The sequence below is a fragment of the Papio anubis genome, chromosome 3, assembly GCF_008728515.1.
Source record: "Papio anubis isolate 15944 chromosome 3, Panubis1.0, whole genome shotgun sequence".
NCBI lineage: Eukaryota > Metazoa > Chordata > Mammalia > Primates > Cercopithecidae > Papio > Papio anubis.
In genome coordinates, this window is record NC_044978.1 from 3,227,163 (window position 1) to 3,252,006 (window position 24,844).

At 41.0% G+C, this 24,844-nt stretch overlaps 1 protein-coding gene across 9 annotated transcripts in view; it reads left to right on the forward strand.

The window, feature by feature from the left end:
- FAT1 (FAT atypical cadherin 1) overlaps positions 1-24,844 on the forward strand; it is a 147,635-nt gene that overhangs the window by 76,556 nt on the left and 46,235 nt on the right. For all 9 annotated transcript variants that reach the window (XM_021939042.2, XM_021939049.2, XM_021939047.2 and 6 more), the window contains exons 4-6: positions 20,666-20,727; positions 23,552-23,881; positions 24,263-24,473. In XM_021939042.2, coding sequence (XP_021794734.2) covers positions 20,666-20,727; positions 23,552-23,881; positions 24,263-24,473 — 603 coding nt within the window. The remainder of the gene's footprint in view (positions 1-20,665; positions 20,728-23,551; positions 23,882-24,262; positions 24,474-24,844) is intronic.

Below are 24,844 nucleotides of genomic sequence, written 5' to 3' on the forward strand. Positions count from 1 at the left end.
AGTGATGATGAGCATTTTTTCATATGTCTGTTGCTGTAAGGAATGCCTTCGAGAAACAAGTTCGTTCATATCCTTTACCCACTTTTTGATGGGGTTGTTGTTTTTTCTTGTAAATTTGTTGGAGTTCTTTGTAGGTTCTGGATATTAGCCCTTTGTCAGATGAGTAGATTGCAAAAATTTTCTCCCATTCTGTAGGTTGCCTGTTCACTCTGATGGTAGTTTCTTTGCTGTGCAGAAGCTCTTTAGTTTAATGAGATCCCCATTTGTCAATTTTAGCTTTGCTGCCGTTGCTTTTGGTGTTTTAGACATAGCCTTGCCCATGCCTATGTCCTGAATGGTACTACCTAGGTTTTCCTTCAGGATTTTATGGTATTAGGTCTAACATTTAAGTCTCTAATCCATCTTGAATTAATTTTCGTATAAGGAGTAAGGAAAGGATCCAGTTTCAGCTTACTATGTATAGCCAATTTTTCCTCTAGCATCCATTTATTAAATAGGGAATCCTTTCCCCATTTCTTGTTTCTCTCAGGTTTGTCAAAGATCAGATGGCTGTAGATGTGTGGTATTATTTCTGAGGACTCTGTTCTGTTCCATTGGTCTATATCTCTGTTTTGGTACCAGTACCATGCTGTTTTGCTACTGTAGCCTTGTAGTATAGTTTGAAGTCAGGTGGATGCCTCCAGCTTTGTTCTTTTGACTTAGGATTGTCTTGGAGATGCGGGCTCTTTTTTGTTCCATATGAACTTTTAAAGCAGTTTTTTCCAATTCTGTGAAGAAACTCATTGGTAGCTTGATGGGGATGGCATTGAATCTATAAATTACCTTGGGCATACCATTTTCACGATATTGATTCTTCTCCTATCCATGAGCATGGTATGTTCTTTTCCATTTTGTTTGTGTCCTCTTTTTATTTCACTGAGCAGTGGTTTGTAGTTCTCCTTGAAGAGGTCCTTTACATCCCTTTGTAAGTTGACCTCTAGGTATTTGATTCCTTGAAGCAATTGTGAATGGAAGTTCATTCATGATTTGGCTCTGTGTTTGTCTGCTGGTGTATAAAGGAATGCTTGTGATTTTTGCACACACTTTGTATCCTGGAGACTTTGCTAGTTGCTTATCAGCTTAAGGAGATTTTGGGCTGAGACAATGGGTTTTCAACATACAATCATGTCATCTGCAACAGGGACAATTTGACTTCTTTTCTTTTCCTAACTGAATACCCCTCTGATTTCTTTCTTTGCCTAATTGCCCTAGCCAGAACTTCCAACCACTATGTTGAATAGGAGTGGTGAGAGAGGCATCCCTGTCTTGTGCCAGTTTTCAAAGGAATTTTTCCAGTTTTGCCTATATCCAGTATGATATTGGCTGTGGGTTTGTCATAAATAGCTCTTATTATTTTGAGATAATGCCCATCAATAATCAATTTATTGAGCCGCTTTAGCATGAAGGGCTGTTGAATTTGTCAAAGCCTTTTTGCATCTATTGAGATAACCATGTGGTTCTTGTCTTTGGTTCTGTTTATATGCTGGATTATGTTTTATTGATTTGCTATCGTTGAACCAGCCTTGCATCCCAGGGATGGGTGTCACTATTCGTAGTGATAAGCTTTTTGATGTGTTGTTGAACTGGGTTTGCCAGTATTTTATTGAGGATTTTTGCATCGATGTTCATCAGGATATTGGTCTAAAATTTCTTTTTTTGTTGTGTTCTCTGTTAGGCTTTGCACAGGATGATGTTGGCCTCATAAATGAGTTAGGAGATTCTCTTTTCTATTGATTTGGAATACTGAAGTTTCGTAGCTGAATGGTACCAACTCCTCCTTATACCTTCTGTAGACCAGCTGTGAATCCATCTGGTCCTGACTTTTTGGTTGGTAGGCTATTAATTATTGTCTCAATTTCAGAGCCTACTATTCATTCAGGATTCAACTCTTCCTACACCTTGAAGAGTGTGGCCCAGGAAATTATCCATTTCTTCTAGGTTTTCCAGTTTATTTCATGAGAGGTGTTTATATAGTATTCTCTGATGCAGTAGTTTGTATTTCTGTGGGGTCAGGTGATATCCCTTTATCATTTTTAATTGGGCCGATTTGATTCTTCTCTCTTTTCTCTTTTATTAGTCTTGCTAGTGGTCTATCAATTTTGTTGATCTTTTCAAAAACCCAACTCCTGATTCATTGATTTTTGAGGGTTTTTTTGTGTCTCTATCTCCTTCACAGTTCTGCTCTGATCTTATATTTCTTTTGCCTTCTGCTAGCTTTGGAATGTGTTTGTTTTGCTTCTCTAGTTCTTTAATTATATGTTAGAGTGTCAATTTTTTATCTTTCCTGCTTTCTCTTGTGGGCATTTAGTGCTATAAATTTCTACACACTGCTTTAAATGTGTCCCAGAGATTCTGGTATGTTGTATCTTTGTTCTTTATTGGTTTCAAAGAATACCTCGGTTTCTGCCTTCATTTCATGTACCCAGTGAAATATTCAGGAGCAGGTTGTTCAGTTTCCATGTAGTTGAGCGGTTTCTTTTGATTGAGTTTCTTAGTCCTGAGTTCTAGTTTGATTGCACTGTGGTCTGAGAGACAGTTTGTTATAATTTCTGTTCTTGTACATTTGTTGAGAATACTTTACTCAATTATATGTCAATTTTGGAGTAAGTAATGATGTAGTGCTTATGTTGTTCCTATTTCGCTTATTTGGGGTGGAGAGTTCTATAGATGTCTATTAGGTCTGCTTGCTGCAGAGATGAGTTCAATTCCTGGATATCCTTGTTAATCTCTTCTGCCCTGTTGATCTGTCAATGTTGACAGGAGTGCTGAAGTCTCCCATTATTATTGTATGGGAGTTCTAAGTCTCTTTGTAAGTCTCTATGACTTGCTTTATGAATCTGGGTGCTCCTGTATTGGGCATATATATATTTAGGATAATAGCTCTCTGTTGAATTGATCCCCACCACACATGTAATGGCCTTCTTTGTCTCTTTTGATCTTTGATGGTTTAAAGTCTGTTTTATCGTAGAGAGACTAGGATCAAAACTCTGCTTTTTGTTCTCCATTTTGCTTTGGTAAATCTTCCTCCATCCTTTGTTTCCTTTGAGCCTTCATGTGCCCTCATGTGAGATGGGTCTCCTGAATTACAGCAGACTGATGGGTCTTGGACTCTTTATCCAGTTTGCCAGTTCCGGTGGGGTTCCCTTTTCATTGGAGCATTTAGTCCATTTACATTTTAAGGTTAAGATTGTTATGTGTGAACTTGATCCTGCCATTATGATATTAACTGGTTATTTTTGCTCTCGTTAGTTGATGCAGTTTCTTCCCAGCCTCGATGGTCTTTACATTTTGGCATGTTTGCAATGCATGGTACCGGTTGTTCCTTTCCATGTTGAGTGCTTCCTTCAGGGTCTCTTGTAAGGCAGGCCTATGGTGACAAAATCTCTAAGCATTTGCTTATCTGTAAAGATTTTATTTCTCCTCTCAATTTATGAAACTTAGTTTGGCTGGATATGAAATTCTGGGTTTAAAATTTTCTTTAAGAATGCTGGAACATTGGCCCCCACTCTTTCTTGGCTGTAGAGTTTCTGCATGAGAGATCTGCTGTGAGTCTGATGGGCTTCCCCTTTGTGGGTAAACCTGACCTTTCTCTGGCTGCCCTTAAGATTTTTCCTTCATTTCAACTTTGGTGAACTGGCAATTATGTGTCTTGAGTTGCTCTTTCCGAGGAGTATCTTGTGGCGTTCCCTGTATTTCCTGGATTTAGGTCGTTGGCCTGCCCTACTAGGTTGGGGAAGTTCTCCTGGGATGATATCCTGAAGAGTGTTTTCCAACTTGGTTCCATTTTCCCCTCACTTTCAGGCACCCAATCAGACAAAATGTAGATTTGGCCTTTATTACAATCCCATACTTCTTGCAGGCTTGTTCATTTCTTTTTCTTTCTTTTCTTTTGGTTTCTCTTTCTCGCTTCATTTCATTCATTTGATCCTCAATCGCTGATACTCTTTCTTCCAGTTGATCTGAGTCGGTTACTGAAGCTTGTGCATTTGCTCACCGTGATTGTGTCAGCGGTTTTCATCTCTTTCATTTCTGTTTATGACCTTTCTGCATTAATTACTCTAGCGTCAATTTTCCACTTTTTTCAAGATTTTAGTTTCTTTTATGCTTGGCACGTAATTCTTTAGCTCTGAGAAATTTGATGACTGGTTTCTTTCTTCATCTCGCCAAAGTCATTCTCCTCAATTCAGCTTTGATCCGGTTACATGAGCCAGCGCCCTTTGCCGAGATGTGCTTTATTTTTGACTTCCAGCTTTTCGTTCCGCTTTTCCCCATCTTGTGTTTCTATCTGCCTCTGGTCTTTGATGATGGTGGATGTACTCGATGGGTTTTAGTGTGGTGTCCTTCCTGTTTGATACAGTTTTCCTTCTAACAGTCAGGACTTCTCAGCTGTAGGTCTGTTGGAGATTGCTTGAGGTCCACCCAGACCCTGTTTGCTTGGGTATCAGCAGCAGAGGCTGCAGAAGATAGAATATTTTGAACAGCGAGTGTACCTGTCTGATTCTTGCTTTGGAAGCTTCCTCTTAGGGGTGTACTCCAATCTCTGTGAGGTGTGGGGTGTCAGACTGCCCCTAGTGGGGATGTCTCCCAGTTAGGCTACTCAGGGTCAGGACCCACTTGAGCAGGCAGTCTGTCCGTTCTCAGAGATCTCAGCCTCCGTGCTGGGAGATCCACTGCCTCTTCAAAGCTGTCAGACAGAGTCGCTTAAGCCTGCAGAGGTCTCTGCTGCTTTGTTGTTGTTGTTGTTGTTGTGTAGCTGTGCCCTGTCTCCCAGAGGTGGAGTCTACAGAGACAGGCAGGTTTCCTTGAGCTGCTGTGAGCTCCACCCAGCTGGAGCTTCCCAGCAGCTTTGTTTACCTACTTGGCCTCAGCAATGGCGGGCGCTCTCTCCCCCTGTAGCCCTCGCTGCCTTGCTGGTAGATCACAGACTGCTGTGCTAGCAATGAGGAGGCTCCGTGGGCGTGGGACCCTCCGCCAGGTGGATATGATCCTTGGTGTGCCTGTTTGCTTAAGCGCAATATTGGGGTGGAGCACCTGATTTCCAGGTGTTGTGTGTCTCAGTTCTGGCTAGAAAAGGATCTCTTTCCCTTTGCGCTTTCCCAGGTGAGGTATGCCTCGCCTAAGCTTCAGCTCTCGCTGGTCGGCTGCAGCAGCTGACCAGAAGCAATCGACCGGCCCGCACTCCCAGTGAGATGAACCCAGCACTCAGTTGAAAATGCAGAAATCACCGGGTCTTCTGTGTCGCTGGTGCTGGGAGTTGGAGACTGGAGCTGTTCCTATTCGGCCATCTTGCTCCGCCCTCTAAATACTGAATCTTCTTAAGGGAGGTTTTGTGTTTTGATTTCAGCTTCATGTTTCTTAGGTTTTCAACCTTCATCGATCCTGTAGAGTGATTTTTTTTTTTTTTTCGAGACAGTGTCTCACTCTGTCGTCCAGGCTGGAGTGCAGTGGTGCCATTTGGCTCACCCCAGCCTCAAACTCCTGCGCCCAAGTTCGTCCTTCCTCAGCCTCCTGAGTAACTGGGTCCACAGACATGCACCACCATGCCCAGCTCATTTTTATATTTTTTGTAGAAATAGGGGTCTCGCCATGTTGCTCAGACTGGTCTCCAACTTCTGAGTTCAAACAATCCTCCTGTCTTGGCCTCCCAAAGTGAGATTTTACAGGCGTGAGCCACCGTGCCCAACCTGCAGAGTAAAAGTTTCCTGTGTTTTGGAGGCTGATCCTTACTCAAAATCCCGTCTCATTATCGTGGAGCACACATTGCACTGTTAGAATCTTGTTGGTCCTGCTGGTTCGTTCTCTTTGAGCAGACTTCCATCAGCTATCTCATGCCTCTTCCCTTGGAGAGCTGAGCTGGAAGGAGACAGCCTGAGGGAAACCAGGAAAGCCTAATTTTCCTTCTTTTGCCACCTTTTTGTCTTATTCTCTGAAGTTTTTTTTATACCACTCTTCCACCTGTCTGCTGTGTCTTGCCATCACTTTTGGATAGGGCTGGAACAGAACTTTCGTTAGGAGTCAGAGGAACTTGACAAGCGTGTCTCGTCTATTACAAGCAGCTTCCACAGACTTCATCTTTACAAGAGCCCTGTGAGATGGTTACTGCAGATACCAGTAGCCTGCTGTGTTCCCTGTTTACATTTTCTTCATTTTACAAATAATCTGAAGACTTCACAGAAGTCAGAGCTGCCAGAGGTCAGGCAATGTGAATTTCCTGGCTGCCGCTTCTCAGTGCATGGTGCCAGTCTCCGTCCTGTGCCTTTGCGTTTGGGTGTGAATGTGGCTGTGCAGCCAGTTTTTCTGTCTCGTATCTACTCTTTGTATTGAGGGATTCTGTTTCATATAATAGTTGCTTTTCAGGCTAATCTTATTCCTATGGTGCCATCAGACCAAAAATGGGAAACTTTTAAGTAACACTAGATTTTTAAACTTAGTTTTATGAACCATGGACCTCGGGTCATCAAACTGTTCCTATAAAGGGCCACACAGGGCTTTTGGGTTTGTGGGCCATTCAGTCTCTGTCATACCACTCAGCCTTGTCACTGTAGCCCAGAGGCTGCTGTACATGATATGGAAATGAGTGAGCACGGCTGTGTTCCAGTAAAACTTTACAAATAAATAAATAATTCAATAAAATTTGAATTTTCTGTCCTTTTCATGTATCACAAAAGTTTTTTTCAACCCTTTAAAAATGCAAAAGCCATTCTTCACTAGCCAGCCACACAAAAACAAGCTACGGTGGTTTCCTGACTCCTGATGACTTGATGTATTTACTGGTGGGACTAGTTAAGCAATTTCATTGATTGCTAATTTTGAAAATTATTTTGAAGGGATAGACTTATATATCTGAAGTAAAAATTGAATCCCTCCCATTGCTGTAAGCAAGAATGCTTAGAAAGGATTATTTGTATTTTGTTTCTCTTGGTTGTTAATAATACAATTATTCTTTAAAGAAGAGCATTTAGAGTATCAGTTATCAAGGTTGAGATCTCAGATGAGATTTCACAGGTTGGTTAGTAGACTATTAGATCTCTTCCACATTGGGAAGTAATTGTTTCTCACTAGAAGATAAATTTTCCTAGATTTTGAGGTTTTCATACTTTTTTTGTGTTCATGTGTCCTGTTAAGAAGTTTTCAGAGCTCCCAATTTCAGCTCAGACACTTGGCTCTAAGTATACTTAGTGGGTCTTTATCGGTTCCCCCATTTTGTTTATTCTCTTATTCTGTGTTGAGATGTTATACTCAAATTACTCAGTTTCCATTTCGTATGCTTTTTAGAGGACAGCGTTATACAGTGGTCCGTTTTTTATCCGCTTCTTTACATGTAAAATACTGTAGTATAGAATTATTTATGTTTACTATAGGAAATGTGATTTGTGATTGCAGACAGATTGGGTAGAGATGTGTAGTTTTTGTGTGGTAACCCCTGAAGCATGTAGTAAAGTTACCAAACGGTAGAAGAGCTAGTAGGTATACTGGGTGCCCATCAGGTGTTAGTCCAGTAACACTTTACAACTATTTTTTTCTGAACCAAAGTAAATGGCATTTTATTGTGGCTGGAACGAGTACTGAACAAAGTGCAATAGGAAATAGCTAAAGCTGCAAACAACTTCCAGGGGTTTCCGGTAACATTTGATAGCTGCAAAGGAAGGAAAGGACGGGCCAGTCGCGTTACAATGGCAGGAATTCATTAAAAAAAAATTACCTATTTGCAGTCTTTTTACCAAGATAGGCAAATATTTTAAGGAGGAATCTGTAGATTTTTTTCCTACCTCTTTCTTATGCTCATTATTATTTTATAAAATAAGTAAAGTATATTATCTCCAAAGTTTGCAGGAAGTCACATTTTATTCAGTACATTTCTGCCGATGTTGATGATGACAAGCTTTTTCCTCCTTAAATCGGTTAACTTGAATCTTTATGATAAATTCTGTCAGGAGCATTTGGTTTTTCTATAGCTGCTGAATATTATTTGCTAAAATTATAGTTAAGATTTTGCATGTGGGTGCCCGAGATTAGTCTTTTTATGTCAACATGATGTTAACCTTATAAAATGGGTTGTGTACCCTACCCTCTTTTTCTCTCCCTGCTATATCTGGCATTTATAAGATCACTGAAGGCAGTTCCCTGTAAATTGAGTTTTGCCATCGATCTTATGTTTTAATGCCATCAATTTTCAACAAGAAACAGCTAGTGAGATAGAATTGAAGCCAGAAGAGACGTCTGAAGACTGTAGGGTACAGGCTCCCTGTGTGACGCCCCGTGTGACTTTAGACTAGTCATTTGATTAATTTTATTAGTGTTTTCTTTGGAACTCTGAAAGTTTGAACCAAATGAGTTCTGAGCGGCTTTCCAGCCTTGCCATTCTATGAATAGAATTCCATTTTTGGCTCCACGCCTAATCCTGCCGGCACCAGTACTGCAGTGACAAACAATAGCTGCTCAGATGGCCACAGCTGCCAAAGGAGCTCGCAGCAGGCTGTGGTAAAACGCGGTCTTAGAACAGCACCTGAATGAAGACAGGGTGGCGCTGCCGAGGATCTCTGAGCTCACAGTCTAGGGCTCTGAGGGGCTGGATGCTGAGTGATGAGTGAAGGAAAAGTTGCGTGTTTGCTCCTGGCCAGCAAGGCAGTCTGTGTTTTGCGGAAACGGAGGACGTGATGCCTCCCCGCCAGTGGCAGTCGGCTTGTCAGCTCTGCGTGGTCAGTGGTGACTCTGGTGTATGTTTCGGGGGGATCCAGCATTGGCTCAGGTCCTTATGGGCCAGGGCCACCCTCATTCATTATTGTATCCACCACAGAACCAGGCATGATACTCATGAAAGATTTTTAAAAGCAGCCACATTTGAAGGACTTTTCCTTTCACCCACTGGAAGAGGAGGCCTAGCAGTTCAAGCAGACAATCGCTGCCCTTGGTGCCGTTTCTGTCACTCCCCGCTCACCTGCGCCTTCTGCCCACCCCACTGTACAGCTCTCAGGCCTGCACCGCGATCTCTCAGTCACATACACAGCCTGTGTCTGGGGCCGTTTCCTTTTATTTAAGCTGGTTGGGTACAGATCAGTAGACTAGAATGTTCCATGGATGACGTGTTTACAAAGGCACAGTCAGGTGCTACCTGGAGTTCCACAGTTAGAGTCTGTTATTTCTGCATCTCATGGTGCTTTATATTACTTTAATACCTCATTGTAAAAATCCAAATAATGACCAGTTGTGTGGCCCTCTTTGTTTTCCAGGCATCTTGTGGGGCCCTGTAGTTTTCTGGTAGCTTTTTGACCTGACTCCGAGCAAGCTCTCTTTCAACACTGACCCGCGGACCTTTAAAACAATTTTTAGGAGCCCAAGATTTGTAACGTGTCCTATAAAGTTCTAAAGCACTTTTACTTAAATCTCTGACCTCTGGTATCTCCCCTGTTTATGTAATTTATGTTCATTTTTCCTAGTATTAGGCCTTTTTACTGTTCTTTCTTCTGTATAACAGAAGCAACAGGTATGGTTAAAATCGGAAGGACAGTTTGGGTAAACACGGGGTGAGCACAGGTAAGTTTTTCTGACTAAAGACAACATTAGGCAAATTATTTTTGCAAACACATTTTGATTAAGCCACTGTACCCCCAGGCCCGTGTTGCTGGTGGAGTGAGCCCTCGAGGACATAGAGGCTGTTTTACTTTCCTCGGAATTGAAGCGTCTGTTCTGTCTTGGTTCTTACATGAAACAGCTTTAGAATTGGAACTTTGTGTGTTACAGGCTTTAAGCTAGAATTTATTCATATGAATAGAGTTGCTAAGTCAATATTTAGGGAGTTTTTCTATTATGGAGGGGAAATAATATACTCAGAACTGATGTGTGGTTTGTGTCATATTTTATATATTCATAACTGAAAACAAGACTTAGCTGAATTGTGGTTCTCAGCCAGCGATGTTGAAGCCCATTCCAGAGCATGACATCCTGCTCTCTCTCCTCTCTGAGGATCCTGCTCTCCTCCTCCTGGGGGATCCTCTTCTCCCTCCTCCTGGGGATCCTGCTCTCTCCTCCCCTGAGGGATCCTGCTCTCCCCTCCTCCCTGAGGTCCTGCCTCCTCCATCCTCTGGGGATCCTGCTCCTCTCCTCCTCTGGTCCTGCTCTCTCCTCCCCTGAGGATCTGCTCTCCTCCTCTGAGGGATCTGCTCTCTCCTCCTCCACGGGGATCTCTCCTCCCCTGAGGGATCCTGCTCTCTCCTCCTCTGAGGGATCCTGCTCTCTCCTCCCCTGAGGGATCCTGCTCTCTCCTCCCCTGAGGGACAGCATCATGACTTGACTTGGGAATTTTATTTTTTTTAAGTGATCCCAGATCACCTTTGGAGCTGAGTTACTTGTTTAATCCTCTGCTTTTTGTCTCGTATGTAGAGTGAGAAGCCTACAAAGCCATAAAACATTTCAAGTGAAGACACTGATAAAATACAGAAAGTAATAAAAGTGGCTATCTCTGAATTACATAATTGTTTGCCAGTGTTACCCAATTCTTTTAGAAAATATGTTTTCAGTACTTTAATTTGCCGTCTAAATAAAAAGATGTATTCGTGTGTATATCCAAACTCATCAGATTGTGTACATTAAACGTATGTAGTTTTTTATATATCACTTATACCTCAATAAAGCCATCAATTTATTAAAAAACAGGTGTATTTCCCTAAGGCTGCTTTCCACAAATTTAAACGACAGAGGTAGATTCTGTCGCAATTCTGGAGGCCAGAAGTTTGAATTCCAGGGGCCGTGAGGGCCTCGCTCCCTCTGAAGGCACTGAGGGAGGACCCATCCTCGCTTCTCCCGGTCTCCAGGCACCTGCTGACTTGAGACAGCACCACTCCAGTCTCTGGCTCTGTCATCAGATGCCTTTCTTCCCTGGGTCTGTGACTTAAATCTCCCTCTACCTTTCTCTTAAAAACACTCTTGCTCTTGAATTTAGGGCCACCATAAATCCAAGGTGGTCTCCTCTTGAGGTTCTTAATTACGTCTTCAGGGATGCTTATCCAAGTCAGTTCACACTCACAGCTTCCAGGAGCCACCATTCCATCTACCACAAAGGTATTTTCAAAAAGACGGAAAATAGGCTGTTCGGTGGAAATGGATATAGCCATTTAGATTCTTTTTTTTTTTTTTTTTAATGTTGTAAAGACTACATTTCATTTAACTTACGTTCTAACAGGCTTTAATGATCTGGTCAGTAGTTGCAGACTTGTCAGGAGGATTCTGGGTGATGTTTTAGGACTTAGTAAGCAGTTGAAGAACAGGTGGAATCTTCAGGTGGGCTCTTCTGGCCACTTCTTTGTTGCGTTTTTTTGCAACGTTAATTATGCTTCTTATGGTACGTAAGAACCATACTTGAGAAATACTGTTTATTTCTCCTATGTCCATAGTACTATTGTGTTTCTGTATCTCCAATAGTGTTTTAAAGAAATAGACAATATGCTTTGTTCCAGAATAAGTCCAGTAGTAGTTATTATAAAGACTGAAAACAAAACTGTTAAGAGTGAATTTTTTTCAACTTCGTTCAGCACCTGTGCTGAGGTCAGCATGGGATGGAATCACCGGGAAACCTTTATGAGATTGTACAGTCTGGGTCCTCGTGGGTGAAGAGCGTGATTTGGTGGCCCTGGCCCGGGGCGGGAAGACGTGGGGTTTGGCGTTCACACCCCGTGATCCCGATGCACACCTCTGCAGGAAAAGGCTCGAGCAGTAGCGCCTTCTGAACAGTGTCCTCGGTGGGAGCGCCACTCTTCTGCTGACTCAGACCTTCAGGAATTTATTCCACATGCCTAGACCTCATTTCCTCATGTTTTAAGGTACAGGATTTGGGCTAGAGTGTCGTGAAAGACATTCTGGCTTTAGCAAACTTTGTTTTTACAGTAAGAGGGTACTTAGCACCCATGACCCATTTCATTAAAAATTTGCTACAACTCAAAAACATTAGAAAAAGTCGTATACAGGATATGCCACTTTAATATTTCTAAGAAGTTTGAGTTTTTTATATACATGGCCATATATTAATGTATATATTTAAGGCTTAAAAAATAATGTATTTGAGATTTTCCAGCATCAGTTTAGTTTTCAGCCATCGAATATTTCTGTATTTTCACTCTGAGCTTTAAAATGTTTTAATATTTAAATTTATTTGAGTAATATGCTCATTAAAGATTAAAGATTGCCACAATAAAGTAGTGTATAAAATGAAGTTCTCCTCCTCTCTCCTCTCTTCCCTCCAGCCACCTGTTCCATTTCCCAGGAGTAGCCAGAAGTAATATTTCAGGGTTTAACGTGTCACAACTTGTGTGCACAGGAGTGTGTGTACACGTTACATCTGTACACATATATGCATGTCTCATCAGCACCTTGCCTTGCTGGTTTTTGTAGTACTCCTTATCTAAAAGTTACCCGAGCAGTGTAAGTTTCACAGTCTGCCCTTGAGTGTATTACGGGTGTTTTATTGTAATTGTCCTTAGTGTTGCTGATTCTTAAAGCACACTGAATGTCCCTGGGAGCAGTCCCTGCCACAGTCAGGATTGAAGGGTAGAAATCTAACTTACAGATCCCGGTAGTAACAACTCCTGAAGAAATTACACTGAAGACCCCTACAACTTAAACGAGACACTTCCTTTACCACCAAATAGACTATGATTACAGTTCTTAAACTTAGTGTAGAGTAGAATTTATAAAAGTGTTTCAGAGACATCATTGGGTGAAAATGGTGTGTACCTATAGGGTTGGTCACAATAATGCTGTGCTTAATAAAACACTGTGAGAAAGGGATGGATCCCAGAGGACTCCTTCCTGCAAAAGGACCTGGGCTTGCTGGAGAGAACGTTTGAATCCTAGAGGAAAGTGAGATCACTGAATAGTTTTGTTGTATAGTCATTATACGTATTAAATAGGATTATGATAGATACATTCAGAGTTGTCTATGTGATTTAAGAGCTTGGACTCTGGAATCAGACTTGGGGTCGAATCTCAGCATTGCATTTAGCTGGCTATGATTTTATCTCTCCAAACCTCAGATATCTTAGAAATAAACATAGTATATTGGTAGCTCCCTTCTAGGATTGCCGTTAGTATCCAGTGAGAGTGAGGTGTGTAAAATGCCTAGCCCAGAGCTGGGTCTTGGGAAGCACATAATTCGTGTTGGCTAAAAAGCGAACTGTGAGAGAATAGTTTAATATTCACCTCTGCCTTTTACATGTGGGAGTTGTTTCCTTAAATAAATTGTATGCCTTTGAGGACAAGAGCCTTGTCTTAGGCTTTCGTATATGTCTCTCATGGTGACATTCGGGAACAGCATTCTGAGCAGTTGAATAATGGTGCAGACTGAACAAGTGGGTGACTGAGATCATGAACATTATGACATCACTACTGTTTATGAACATAGATTAGTTTATTCACTTTTAATGCTTAGGAAAAAGAAGCAAAAACAAAACAAAACACTAGTAGAGTAATGATTCTCTGAGTCACAGCTAAGCACAGAGCCTCTTGGTTGTGACGTGTTCAGGTGAAGCAGCAAAGCAGCAATTCTAAAGCAGCCCTCTTCGTTGCCCGCCAAGCCAAGTGGAGACGCACAGCAGAGAACGGTGGGCAGGAGCGTGGCAGGGCAGTGTCAGCACAGTCAAAATCTGGGAAACTTTTCTTTTTTTTTTTCTATGTAGGATTAAGATAGATGTCTACAAAAATTTGGATTTAGATAAATATTTTTGCTTCAAATTTTAACCACAGAAAAAGATTTTGAATATTGCAGATGGTAAAGTTTTTAGTTTTGACAGGCAGCATTTGAAATTGGAGATGCTATAAAGGATCAGACATAATGGGTGACTATTTAAATTTAGATTATTTAAATTTAAAATTCAGTTCTTTGGTGACATCAGCTCCATTTCAAGCGCATAGTGGCCACATGTGTCCTGGTGCTACTATATTGGACAGTGCAAATTATAGAACACACAAATCGTCACAGAGATTTCTGTTGGACAGTGCTTTTCTAGAACGTGTATGGCTGTGGTTCATGAATTATTGTAAAATAAAAGGGTGGAAAGGCTGATATCATTGTAGGGGGTAGAGGAAAATAACCAGAGTAAAAGGAAGGTATTGGGTGACTAGATTTTTACCTTTTTCCCTTGATCTTTTCCCTTCCTCTGCTTATTCTCTAGTAGAGTGATTGAAAAGTGGTTCCAAGTAAATTTCCTTCCAGGTGAGGTGAACACAGAGCTGCAGTGTTCCTTCCTTCAGAGCCAGGACCCTGTCTTTTACAGTATGGGGTTGTCGATGACTCTTACTACAGATCGCAAGTGCTTGCTCTCTCATTGCAGTTGGACCTGAATCCTATTCAGAAATCCTGTTTTTTCCCTTCTCTAGCTGCCATCTCTCATATATGTGAATGGGACAGTCTCACTCTGTCACCTAGTCTCAATTGCAGTGGCCTGCTCTCGGCTCACTGCAACCTCTGCTTCCCAAGTTCAAATGAGTCTCGTGCCTTAGCCTCCCGAGTAGCTGGGATTACAGGTGCATGCCACCACACCCAGCTAATTTTTGAATTTTTAGTAGAGATGGGGTTTCTCCATGTTGACCAGGCTGGTCTCGAACCCCTAGCTTCAAGTGATTAACCTGCCTTGGCCTCCCAAAGTGCTGGGATTATGCCATCTATTTTTATCCACAGTGCTGATGTTGCAATTTATTTTTTACAAAACCAAAGTCTTCAGTCCCTCCCTGGTTTCTTTCACTTTTAATGTAGACTTACTAGATTTATTGAACCCCCAACTTCAGTACTTTGCTAAATGAATTGAGTAAGCAACTTAATCTCTCTAAGCCTGTAAAAACTGGGATATCTTCACATATTTACACATACATATGTGAAGATATACACATATACATATGTGGAGATATTTCAATTTTTTACAGGCTTAGAGAGATTAATATATATATACACACACAGACACATATGTAATGAAGTATATATTAAAACATAATACCTTGGCTAACAAACTGTCAAAATTGAGTGGCTTGAAATAACTGTCGTAATTTAGGTTAGGGCTCTGCTGGACAGTTCTTCCACTCTTGAAATAACTCATAATTTAGTTTAGGGTTCTGCTGGGCGCTTCTTCCACTCTTGTGCAGGGTTGGCTAGTGGCCGGCTGGTCCTCGGTGGCCTCACTTGCATGTCGGGCAATGGTAGGTGGGTTGTCTGCTGGAGCAGCACGAATGACTAGACCACATGTCTTCTCATCCAACCAAGTCCACACTTTCCTGGAACACAGAGTTGCTGGCAAGAGCCTTCTTCCTGCTCCCTGTTCTCTGTGTGTAGCTCCTGTGCCGTGTTCTCTGTTAGTGCCCTATCATCTAGCCTGTCTTCTTGTTTCTCACATATAAAGTAGTCTTTGCCAACTTCCAGCCTTCATCCCGGTTTCTTGCAAACAAGACTGTCTTATCTCCACTTTCTGAGTGGACAGTACCACACAGTAGACTGAATGCATAGATCGCTCCAGCTGTGTGGACCGTGTCACAGGACTGTCTTCACCTGCTAGTCCTTTGATGTTCACTTTTACGTCTATCTACTTTGCGAAGTCTATTTTATCTCTTGAATTTTGAGAAGTTTGGAGATGGTTTTGCTATTGATTTATAATAAATGTCAAAGAGTACAATTCTATATTGAAACATTATAGCTGATCTGACATTCTTTCTGTTCTAAATGAACTCATCTCTAAATGTCTAAAGTGGCATTGAAAGGCCATGAGTGGTTTTTAATGACGTTCATCAAGTGCCATAAAGTTTGGTTCCTGTGTTGTGCATACATTTATGGGGTGACCTGGTAACTGCTCATTGGTGAGAATATACCGTGTCTGCTGTCTCAGCCCACCTACATTTATCGTGGTTTTGTTATATAGAAAGCGTTTTTCTGGACCAAGGAAAAAAAAAATTTCTCGTTTTTCTTCCTTTCTATTTTTAATTATCAGTGCTTGGCAGAAGAGGAAGATAAAACACAAAGTTACAAAAAGAAAACAATTGCATATACGTTTTTCTGCTTTTGCCTCCTCTTTTATCTCCTAACTTGCTTTTGTGGACCTATTAAATGACTAATGATGAATCATTCCTGTTTTTTCCTTACAGTTTATGAAAGTCGCAGTTCAGAGTTCATGGAGAGTTGGAATACTATAACGCAGCCGATTACACAGTTAGGTGTGAAAAATAGGGAGAAAAAAAACGCTCATCTGAGCCTCAAGAGAACGAAATCCTACTCCTGGTTTTGTTAATGACTTACTAGTGGACTTGGAAAATTTTAACTTCCCTTTGGTTCAGGCAACTGAACTTGATAATTTTAAAGGTTTCTCTTTAGTTCTGAAGTTCTGTACAGTTTCCTTTAAGTATATATCTTTCTGGAATTTGGCAAAAATATTGCAGATGAGCACAGATGTCGAAAATGAAAGAAGTGGATATACTTACGAGGACACTTCCTACCTACTAGGCTACTAACAGGTGGTGGGTACATGGAGCAGTTGTACTTTGGAAGTATGTTTGAAGTAGATGTTTCAGGTGGGCAGGGGTCGGGGGGTGATGAGCAGGAGTGATGCTCACAGAGGCAGGAGTGGGCGTGAACACAGAACGCGTTCGATAGATTGTTTCGCATGGCCAGCATGCAGGGGGTTCGGGTAGCATTCCCGGGGGTCAGGCACACAGTGTGCAGATTGCTGTAAGATAAAGTACACTTCTAAAAGACACCCAGAACGCCTAGTATTTCATTGCTTCATTAGGAAATTCTGTTTTCATTCTGTATGAAAATCCCACAAGAAGCCTTAATTTTACCCTAATTTTTTTGCAGAGGGGGTGCACCACCTAGTGCCGCCCCCATAGGACACTCGTGCACGGCCTCTCTCTGGAGATGGCATTAGGGAAAAGCGCTATGGCAGCCTTGCTAAGATTCTTTTTGCTAAGAGTGTTGTGAATTCAGAAAGGTTTTTTTGTTGTTATTTGTTTGTTTTGTCAGTCTGAAATGTCTTACGTGTTCTTCACAGAGAAGTAAATGCAACTTGCAGGGTTTCTTGCAGGACCTTGATTTGTGAATTGTGTCTCGTGTGTAGACCGGTGCTGTCCAGCAGCTTCCTGCCGTGGGGAGCACATCTGCATCTGCCTTCCTCCATGCTGTCGTCACCGGCCCACAGGGGCTGCGGCACCCTGGAAGTTTGGCTTAGTGTGATTGAGAAACTGAAGCGTAAACTTTACTGAATTTTAATTAATTTAAATTTCACTGGCCTCGGGTGGCTAGTGGCGACTGTAGTTGTTAGCGGGGGTCTAGATCTTCGTCTTCTCTTTTGTCGTTTACGGTTACATGTGAGACAATCTCCTCTTCATAAAAGAAATACTTCTCCAGGTCTGCTTCCTGCCTCCCTTTCTCTTTCCTTCCAGGCTTCTCTGAAGTACGTCCTCCTGAAAATCCCTTGCTTTTGGCTTCTGGGAAACCAAGCTTCTCTTCCAGCAGATTGCTTTCTAGGCTGAAAATCAGCCTGCTATTTTCTTTACCTTTTTTATAGGTCCACTGTTCTCTTTAGTTTTCATACTCACTTCTGTGCTTGTGGTCTGAGTCACACCTGTCTGTGTGCCCACAACTTCTTCCCTGCACTTCAGATCTGTGCTTCTTAATACCTGCAGGGTGCTGCTGCCGGCACCTGACGACCCATCGCAGCACCTGGTACACACCCTGCCTATAAATATGTACTAAAGGGTTCTCTGTTGACTCACTTACGAGCTGTGAATTTATATCATTTTCAGGTTTACAGGAGTTTATGTATCTCTCTCACTCTAGATCATATTTTTAATTCTGCTGTTTCATGGTTTTAAGAAATTCACATGTTCACACATTTAAGTGTTTCTTGAGGGTAAGAGAGAGAGAGAGCTGCGTGAGCAAGCTATGCAAGAAAGACAGTCTGTGTCCTCATGAGTTTTCCAGTATAGAAAAAAGACTTATTTTTAAATGAGGGGCTTTAATACTGTGGAGTAATATTATGATAGAAGAAATATTAGGTCTTGGAGAATCCAGCGCAGGAACCCACGCGAGTCCCCGCAGTGAGTTTAAACCCACTTCAGTTTAAACGGAGGGGTGAGGCAGTGACTCGGGGTAGTCAGACTGAAATGGAAAGAAAGCGGCATTACCATTCATTGCATTGGGATGGGATTAATGGTCCATCTGAGTTAACAGAGGAGAATTAATTTGAGGCCTATAGAACATGCAGATAATTTCAGACCCAGGAAGGAGGTGGTCAGGTAGCCTTTTGACTTTTTGTGGATTTTTTTTTTTTTTTTTAGACAGAGGCTTGCTCTGTCACCCAGGCTGAGTGCAGTGGTACAATCTCAGCTCACTGCGGCCTCCTCCTCCCTGGTTCAAGCAATTTTTCTGCCTCAGCCTCCTGAGTAGCTGGAATTACAGGTGCATGCCACCATGCTGGCTAGTTTTTTGTATTTTTAGTAGAGACAGGGTTTTGCCATGTTGGCCAGGCTGGTCTCGAACTTCTTAGCTCAGGTGATCCGCCCGCCTCAGCCTCCCAAAGTGCTGGGATTGCAGGTGTGAGCCAGCACGCCCAGCCTTTTGACGTGGAATTGGTAGTATGGACACAGGTACAGCTTTCGTTAGCCTTCTTGTGTGCTGTAAGTAAATTGTAGAGTGAGGAATTGTATTTGCTCACAAGTATTTGCACAGTGCTGTCTGGTGAGTGATTAAGTGCCCTACAGAAGAATACTGTTTTCCTGTGAATGTGTCAAGCTGCTCTTCCACGTGATGTTACCATCGATCACGACTTCCTGGTGGACACATTACAATAATTAGATGTGGGACTAATCAAATGGCTTCTTGTCGTTCCTGAACTATTTACAACCACAGTTAGGAGAGGGTGGTACATTTTTGGTAGGGGAAAAAAGATTTAACTTAAAAGGTTTTTGACTAATGAAAATTAAGCCTGTGCCACATTTAAGTGTCATTTTTACACCCTTAAGCAGTGTGAAGCATTTCCCTTTAGCCCCTTTTAATCTGTACGTGTGGTCTGGGGAAACCCCAGTGTGGTGGTATGATACAGTCTTCTGTTGTCCGTGTTAAAAAGAGAACACTGTTTCGTCGAATTGGGAGGAAAATAGTGTTGATTTAGATTCTTAGTAACTAAGGAAAAAAGAAACCTTTGAATTAAATGAAAACACAAAGCTTTCACTGACAACTGCAGAGAAACGTTTTGAATATCCCTTAATTGATAGTTCAGTGAAATTAGTTAAGATTATGGGAGAAAATAGATTAGATTAATAAAGTCTATTCCTAAATGTGAGTTATTTGAAGTATTTCCCTATGGGGGAAAAAAAAAAACAGCGCTGGCAGGAGAGCGTTTAGCCCTGGTAATTGTCCTGCCACACAGGCTCCACCTGATTTTAAGGTCAGAGGTGCAGATCATGCTGGATGCACCTGTCACCATCAACACAGATTGGGGACGACATTTTAGTGGTTAGGGGAATTTTGTTTGTGGTTTTGGTGGAGCACAAGAATACATTTTATAAATTGTAATTACCTTCTAGTTCCAACATATGCTGACAGTTGAGCAGTTATTAAAGTTCTCAAGAGAGTTCAAAACTCGTATAGATATCCTAGTTTGATAGGAAATTTTTTCTAGAATATGGAATTTGAGAATCATTAATTTTCTTGTATGAGAAATTAAATGAGCACGATTACCCAGAAAATTACATTGCTTTTTATAACAGTTCTTTATTTATGAGAGTGGATAATTCAAAGGTAGTAAATTAGAGTTAACATTTTATTTTCAATAGCCCTTTTTAATACAGTTATAGAAGTTATTTCTGTCAACTCTCAGTTATCTCTTGAGCAGTTAAAGGAGATGGATGAGATTGAAATCCTGGATAGCTTCATCTCACTTTTAAAAAATCTTTTCTGACAAAATGTGTATTGAAACCACTAACAAACAGAAAATGTAACTGATTTGAGTTTTTCCACTTTCTTACTATTTGTCATTTATCCAATATGTTTATGAGTCATTAAAGTAAGAAAGTATAAAGTATGCTATTGTTTGTAGACAAAATAACTAACCATACCTGGAAATTAAATTTCTTTAGTAAGAAATTTCTTTCTTCTTTTTTTTTTTGAGAAGAAATTCGCTTAGACTTTTAAAAGAGTTTGGTTTTGTTTTATATTTTATTTTTGAGATGGAGCCTCACTCTGTTGCCCAGGCTGGAGTGCAGTGGTGTGATCTCTGCTCACAGCAACCTGCACCTCCCAGGTTCAAGCAGTTCCTGCCTCAGTCTCCCAAGTAGCTGGGATTACAGGCACGCGCCACCTCGCCTGATTAATTTTTGTATTTTTTGTAGAGACAGGGTTTCACCATGTTGGCCAGGCTGGCCTCCAACTCCTGACCTCAAGTGATCCACCCACCTGGGCCTCCCAGAGTGCTGGGATTACAGGCGTGAGCTCCTGTGCCTGGCCTCCTGACCTCAAGTGATCCACCCACCTGGGCCTCCCAGAGTGCTGGGATTACAGGCGTGAGCTCCTGTGCCTGGCCAAGAGTGTGATTTTAATTGCAATATTTTGTAATTGACCTTATTTTGTGAGGATTAATGAACTGTTACCGTTTTACAGGTCTCATCACAACTACATCAAGGAAGCTAGACCGAGAACAGCAAGATGAACACATATTAGAGGTATTTTTTTTTATCTTTAATACTTAAAGACATAGTTATAAGTATCATGAAAGAACAATCTTGTTCCCATAAACCAGTATTCTTAGCTATTAATAGTTTGTTGTATTAATATTATTTACTGGTTATTAGGAAAAAGGAATATAAGGAAATTGTTAATGAATATAGCTCTTGTGCCCTTTATCCCTCAATGACTTTCCCAGAATGCACGGCCACTGTCATGGGCCCCATTCAGATCTTTGTGTTTTATGCTCACACAGACACACAGGGCAAACAGAACGGTAAACAGTGTCACGTGGAATTCATTTGCATTTACATAAGTGATATTTTTCTGTATACATCTTTTTTCCCCTTTACTGTTATGTTTTGAGATATATTTATGTTGGTGTTTATAGATCTATTTCAACCTTTTTAACTAGAGGTAATTTGTTTCCAGATTCATTTTTTTGCTCTTAAACAATTGCATTATTTTTGCATTTTAAACTATGAATTACTTAGTTGGTGCTTCTTAAATGCCTCAAAAGTAAAAGTAGATGGAAGTCTCAGATGTGCTCTTCTAGAAAGTTCTAATAAGACTTCTCATTCTCATGGCTACTTTACAATGCCTTTTAGGCCTTAGAAAACCCACAGCTGCTTATCATTTATTGGTCACCTGGTTTTTGGCTAATAGTAAATCCATTGCAGAAAAAGACCACGAGTAACTTGGAGAGGGAAGGTGGAGCGTAACGTGGACATCAGGTTGATGAGATCGCGGGTCCGTATCATCAGGAAGCGGCTAAGAGACAGGCAGACCGCGGAGAGGCCCCGTAGAGATATCCCTCTGTCCCGTGTGGAAGGCTGGTGTTCACTGTCAGAGTTAGGCTTGGAAAAGGCCACCTGCCTTTGTTTAATTGAGTTATCAGCGCTCTTCTTCCACTCTAACAGTATAAGTGACAAAATTCTAAACTGTAACTTCTGAAAATTTCTTTTAATATTGCTGTTTATAATGCCCGCTTAATTTCATTTTATCCTTGGTCAAGTTTTCTTAACGTTGTCAGTAAATACTTAGTTTTTTGTAGTTGTGCAGTGTGTGTCTGTGTGTGTGCATGCGTACACACATTTTTTCTGTGTGTGCATGGGAATTGGGAATCCCCTCTGGGAAAGGTGGTTTCATGGCCATGGTGCTTTCTCCGTTAGGAACTGCTTCATCTACTACATCTTGAGTTTTTAGTTCTTAGAGTGTGAAGGTCCCTTGAATTCATTTTCTTTACGATAGAGCAGTTTTGAATTTTCATTCTCTCACTACAAGGATTGACAGAAGGGGCGAGTGCGGTGGCTGACAAAAATAAACAGATGGGAAGATGGGAGAGCAGTAGTTACATTGACATTTTGCTCCAGTCCTTGCAAATTTCACATTAATTGCATACCTCACTCCAGAGCCCTCTTTTCTCAGTGAGTATCAAAGGCTAGGTGGAAGCAGATACCAGATGTATAGCACTTTGAAAGTAATTTTTGGACATTGATGGGAAATAAATTTCCCCTTCAGCATACATAATTTCTGTATTTTTCAGTAGGGTCCTTTTGGTGTGGTGTATTTGAGAGCCAGTGCTGGCATTGATTTGGCTGTCTTAAAGATAGTGTGTCTGCATTCGGTGTTGAAAGCTGTGACTAGCTACTGATTCTTGAACCCAAAGTTAGGAACAATTTGGTGATGAATACTAAAAAACATAGTGCTTGCTTGTATTTCTCTTTCTTGTTTTTCTAAAGCTCATATGCAAACTGATGAAAAGGAAATGTTTCGAGAGTTTAAAATTAAAATAGTAATACTTTTATTTTGAAAAAGCTTAGGAAGGTAAATAATACAAAGCAAAGCAACTACTTAAATATTTTTGACAAGCACCATCAGGGTATAGTCATACTTTAATAAACAGGATTTACAACTGCCAGACTTCAGTCTACTTGGCTGTTTTTAGTGTTTTGGTAATTCATTTGGAAGAAGGTGGGGTGTGGATGAGGGGAGAGTAAGCATTACTAATACCATTACATTTAATGTACCCATTGACATAAACGTGAACATTTGATTTAAGGGTGAAATGGTCTCTTATGGATATGGAAACAGTCATCAGTGCAGTCCTCAAGACTCTCTGATATTTTTTCCGAAATAGAATATAAGAATGTATGGATAGTTTACTTAAAATGAAAGTTATTTTAACATCATTTTACTGAAAATCTTATTTAATGAGTTGGTCTTAAATTTAAATGTTTAGGTCCACTCCTATAAAACATCTGTGGAGGAAAACAGCCAAAATAAAATGGTGATTACTAGTATTAAAAGGTGTGCTATTTATTTAACACATACTTTTAAATGACAATTTAGTATATTTTATTGATGAAGTTTAACATTTTTTACGTGATATTTGGAAATTTTATTTTTAAGTATGTAGAGTGTATTGTTTTTAAGAAGACTCTTTAAATGTGTAAAGCCGAATCTTCACGTATCACTTCCATGGCCTAAAGGTATTGAGTTTTTGGTAGCTTAACATTTGGGTGAGGTTCACTTTCCAAGTTACAGTAGTGTGAGAAGAGAGCCGGCATGGTCAGGAAGGCGTGCAGGGGTGCGGCTGTTTCTTTCTTAGCCATGCCTGCCCCCGTGACTCTCTCCCTGTAGAGATAGGAGGTGCTGCCTCACCTCCTTCCAGCGCTGTTGTTGGAATGAGGAGCTGCTGTGTCTGAGTCCTCGTGCCCTGTGAAAGGTAGAGCTTCACACACATGCGGAGTAGCATTAGGAAGAAGATCCTTTTTATATAGTGTATCTTAACATGTTTATCTGTTAACTTTAAAAAACCAGGTTACTGTGACAGACAATGGTAGTCCCCCCAAATCAACCATTGCAAGAGTCATTGTGAAAATCCTTGATGAAAATGACAACAAACCTCAGTTTCTGCAAAAGTTCTACAAAATCAGACTCCCTGAGCGGGAAAAGCCAGACCGAGAAAGAAATGCCAGACGGGAGCCCCTGTACCGCGTTATAGCCACCGACAAAGATGAAGGCCCCAATGCCGAAATCTCCTACAGCATCGAAGAAGGGAATGAGCACGGCAAATTCTTCATTGAACCGAAAACTGGGGTGGTTTCGTCCAAGAAGTTTTCAGCAGCTGGAGAATATGATATTCTTTCCGTGAGTTAAGATTGTAGTAGTGTAATTTTTTATATGTTGTGACTATAAACCTTATTTTGCATTTCTTCTTTAGCAACCTTATTTCTGTTTTGTAAATGGCTGAAGTGTTTGTGACCTAATGGCCCCATTAGGCAGTGCCGGATGATGTTGGAGAAGCACGGGTTTGTTTTTCCTTTTCATCTGTCACTCAGGGTGCTCGTTGTTTCTGTTGCATGTGGTCATGAAATCATTGTGCTTTCATCAAGCATTCAGCACACAGTATACAAATGTTAAATGTTTGAAATTGGCTCAGTTGAAGACCAAACCAGTCTGTGCTCCATTCAATTCTGGGTGGTAACTTCTGATTTGCTGTTTTTAATCCCCTCTGCCCAAATGTTACAGATTAAGGCAGTTGACAATGGTCGCCCTCAAAAGTCATCGACCACCAGACTCCACATTGAATGGATCTCCAAACCCAAACCATCCCCGGAGCCCATTTCATTTGAAGAATCATTTTTTACCTTTACTGTGATGGAAAGTGACCCCGTTGCTCACATGATTGGAGTAATATCTGTTGAGCCTCCTGGCATACCTCTTTGGTTTGATATCACGGGTAAGCATTCCTCCTCGTTTTCGTTGTCCTTACGGGTTACACTGAGGAGAATCTGCATACGGTTTGATGAGTTTTGGGCACGTGTCAGGATTTAAAATTGGGAATACGATTGACAGGTGGAGAATTTGCTTTAAACCATAATATTTTGATTGCAAAATTTTTCACAATATATGGCATATATTAAACTTGTTTAAAATAGGTCCTCTATTCTACCAAGTTATTAATTTAAAAATAACATTTTTTAAAAGTTCATCAAAGAGTTACAGACAAAAGCCCTGAATGTTTTGGTCCAAAAGCACAACTTCTTAATGTTTAATTATTGATAACATAACCACTAAAAACATTGTTATTTTTAGTGAATATGATTGGAA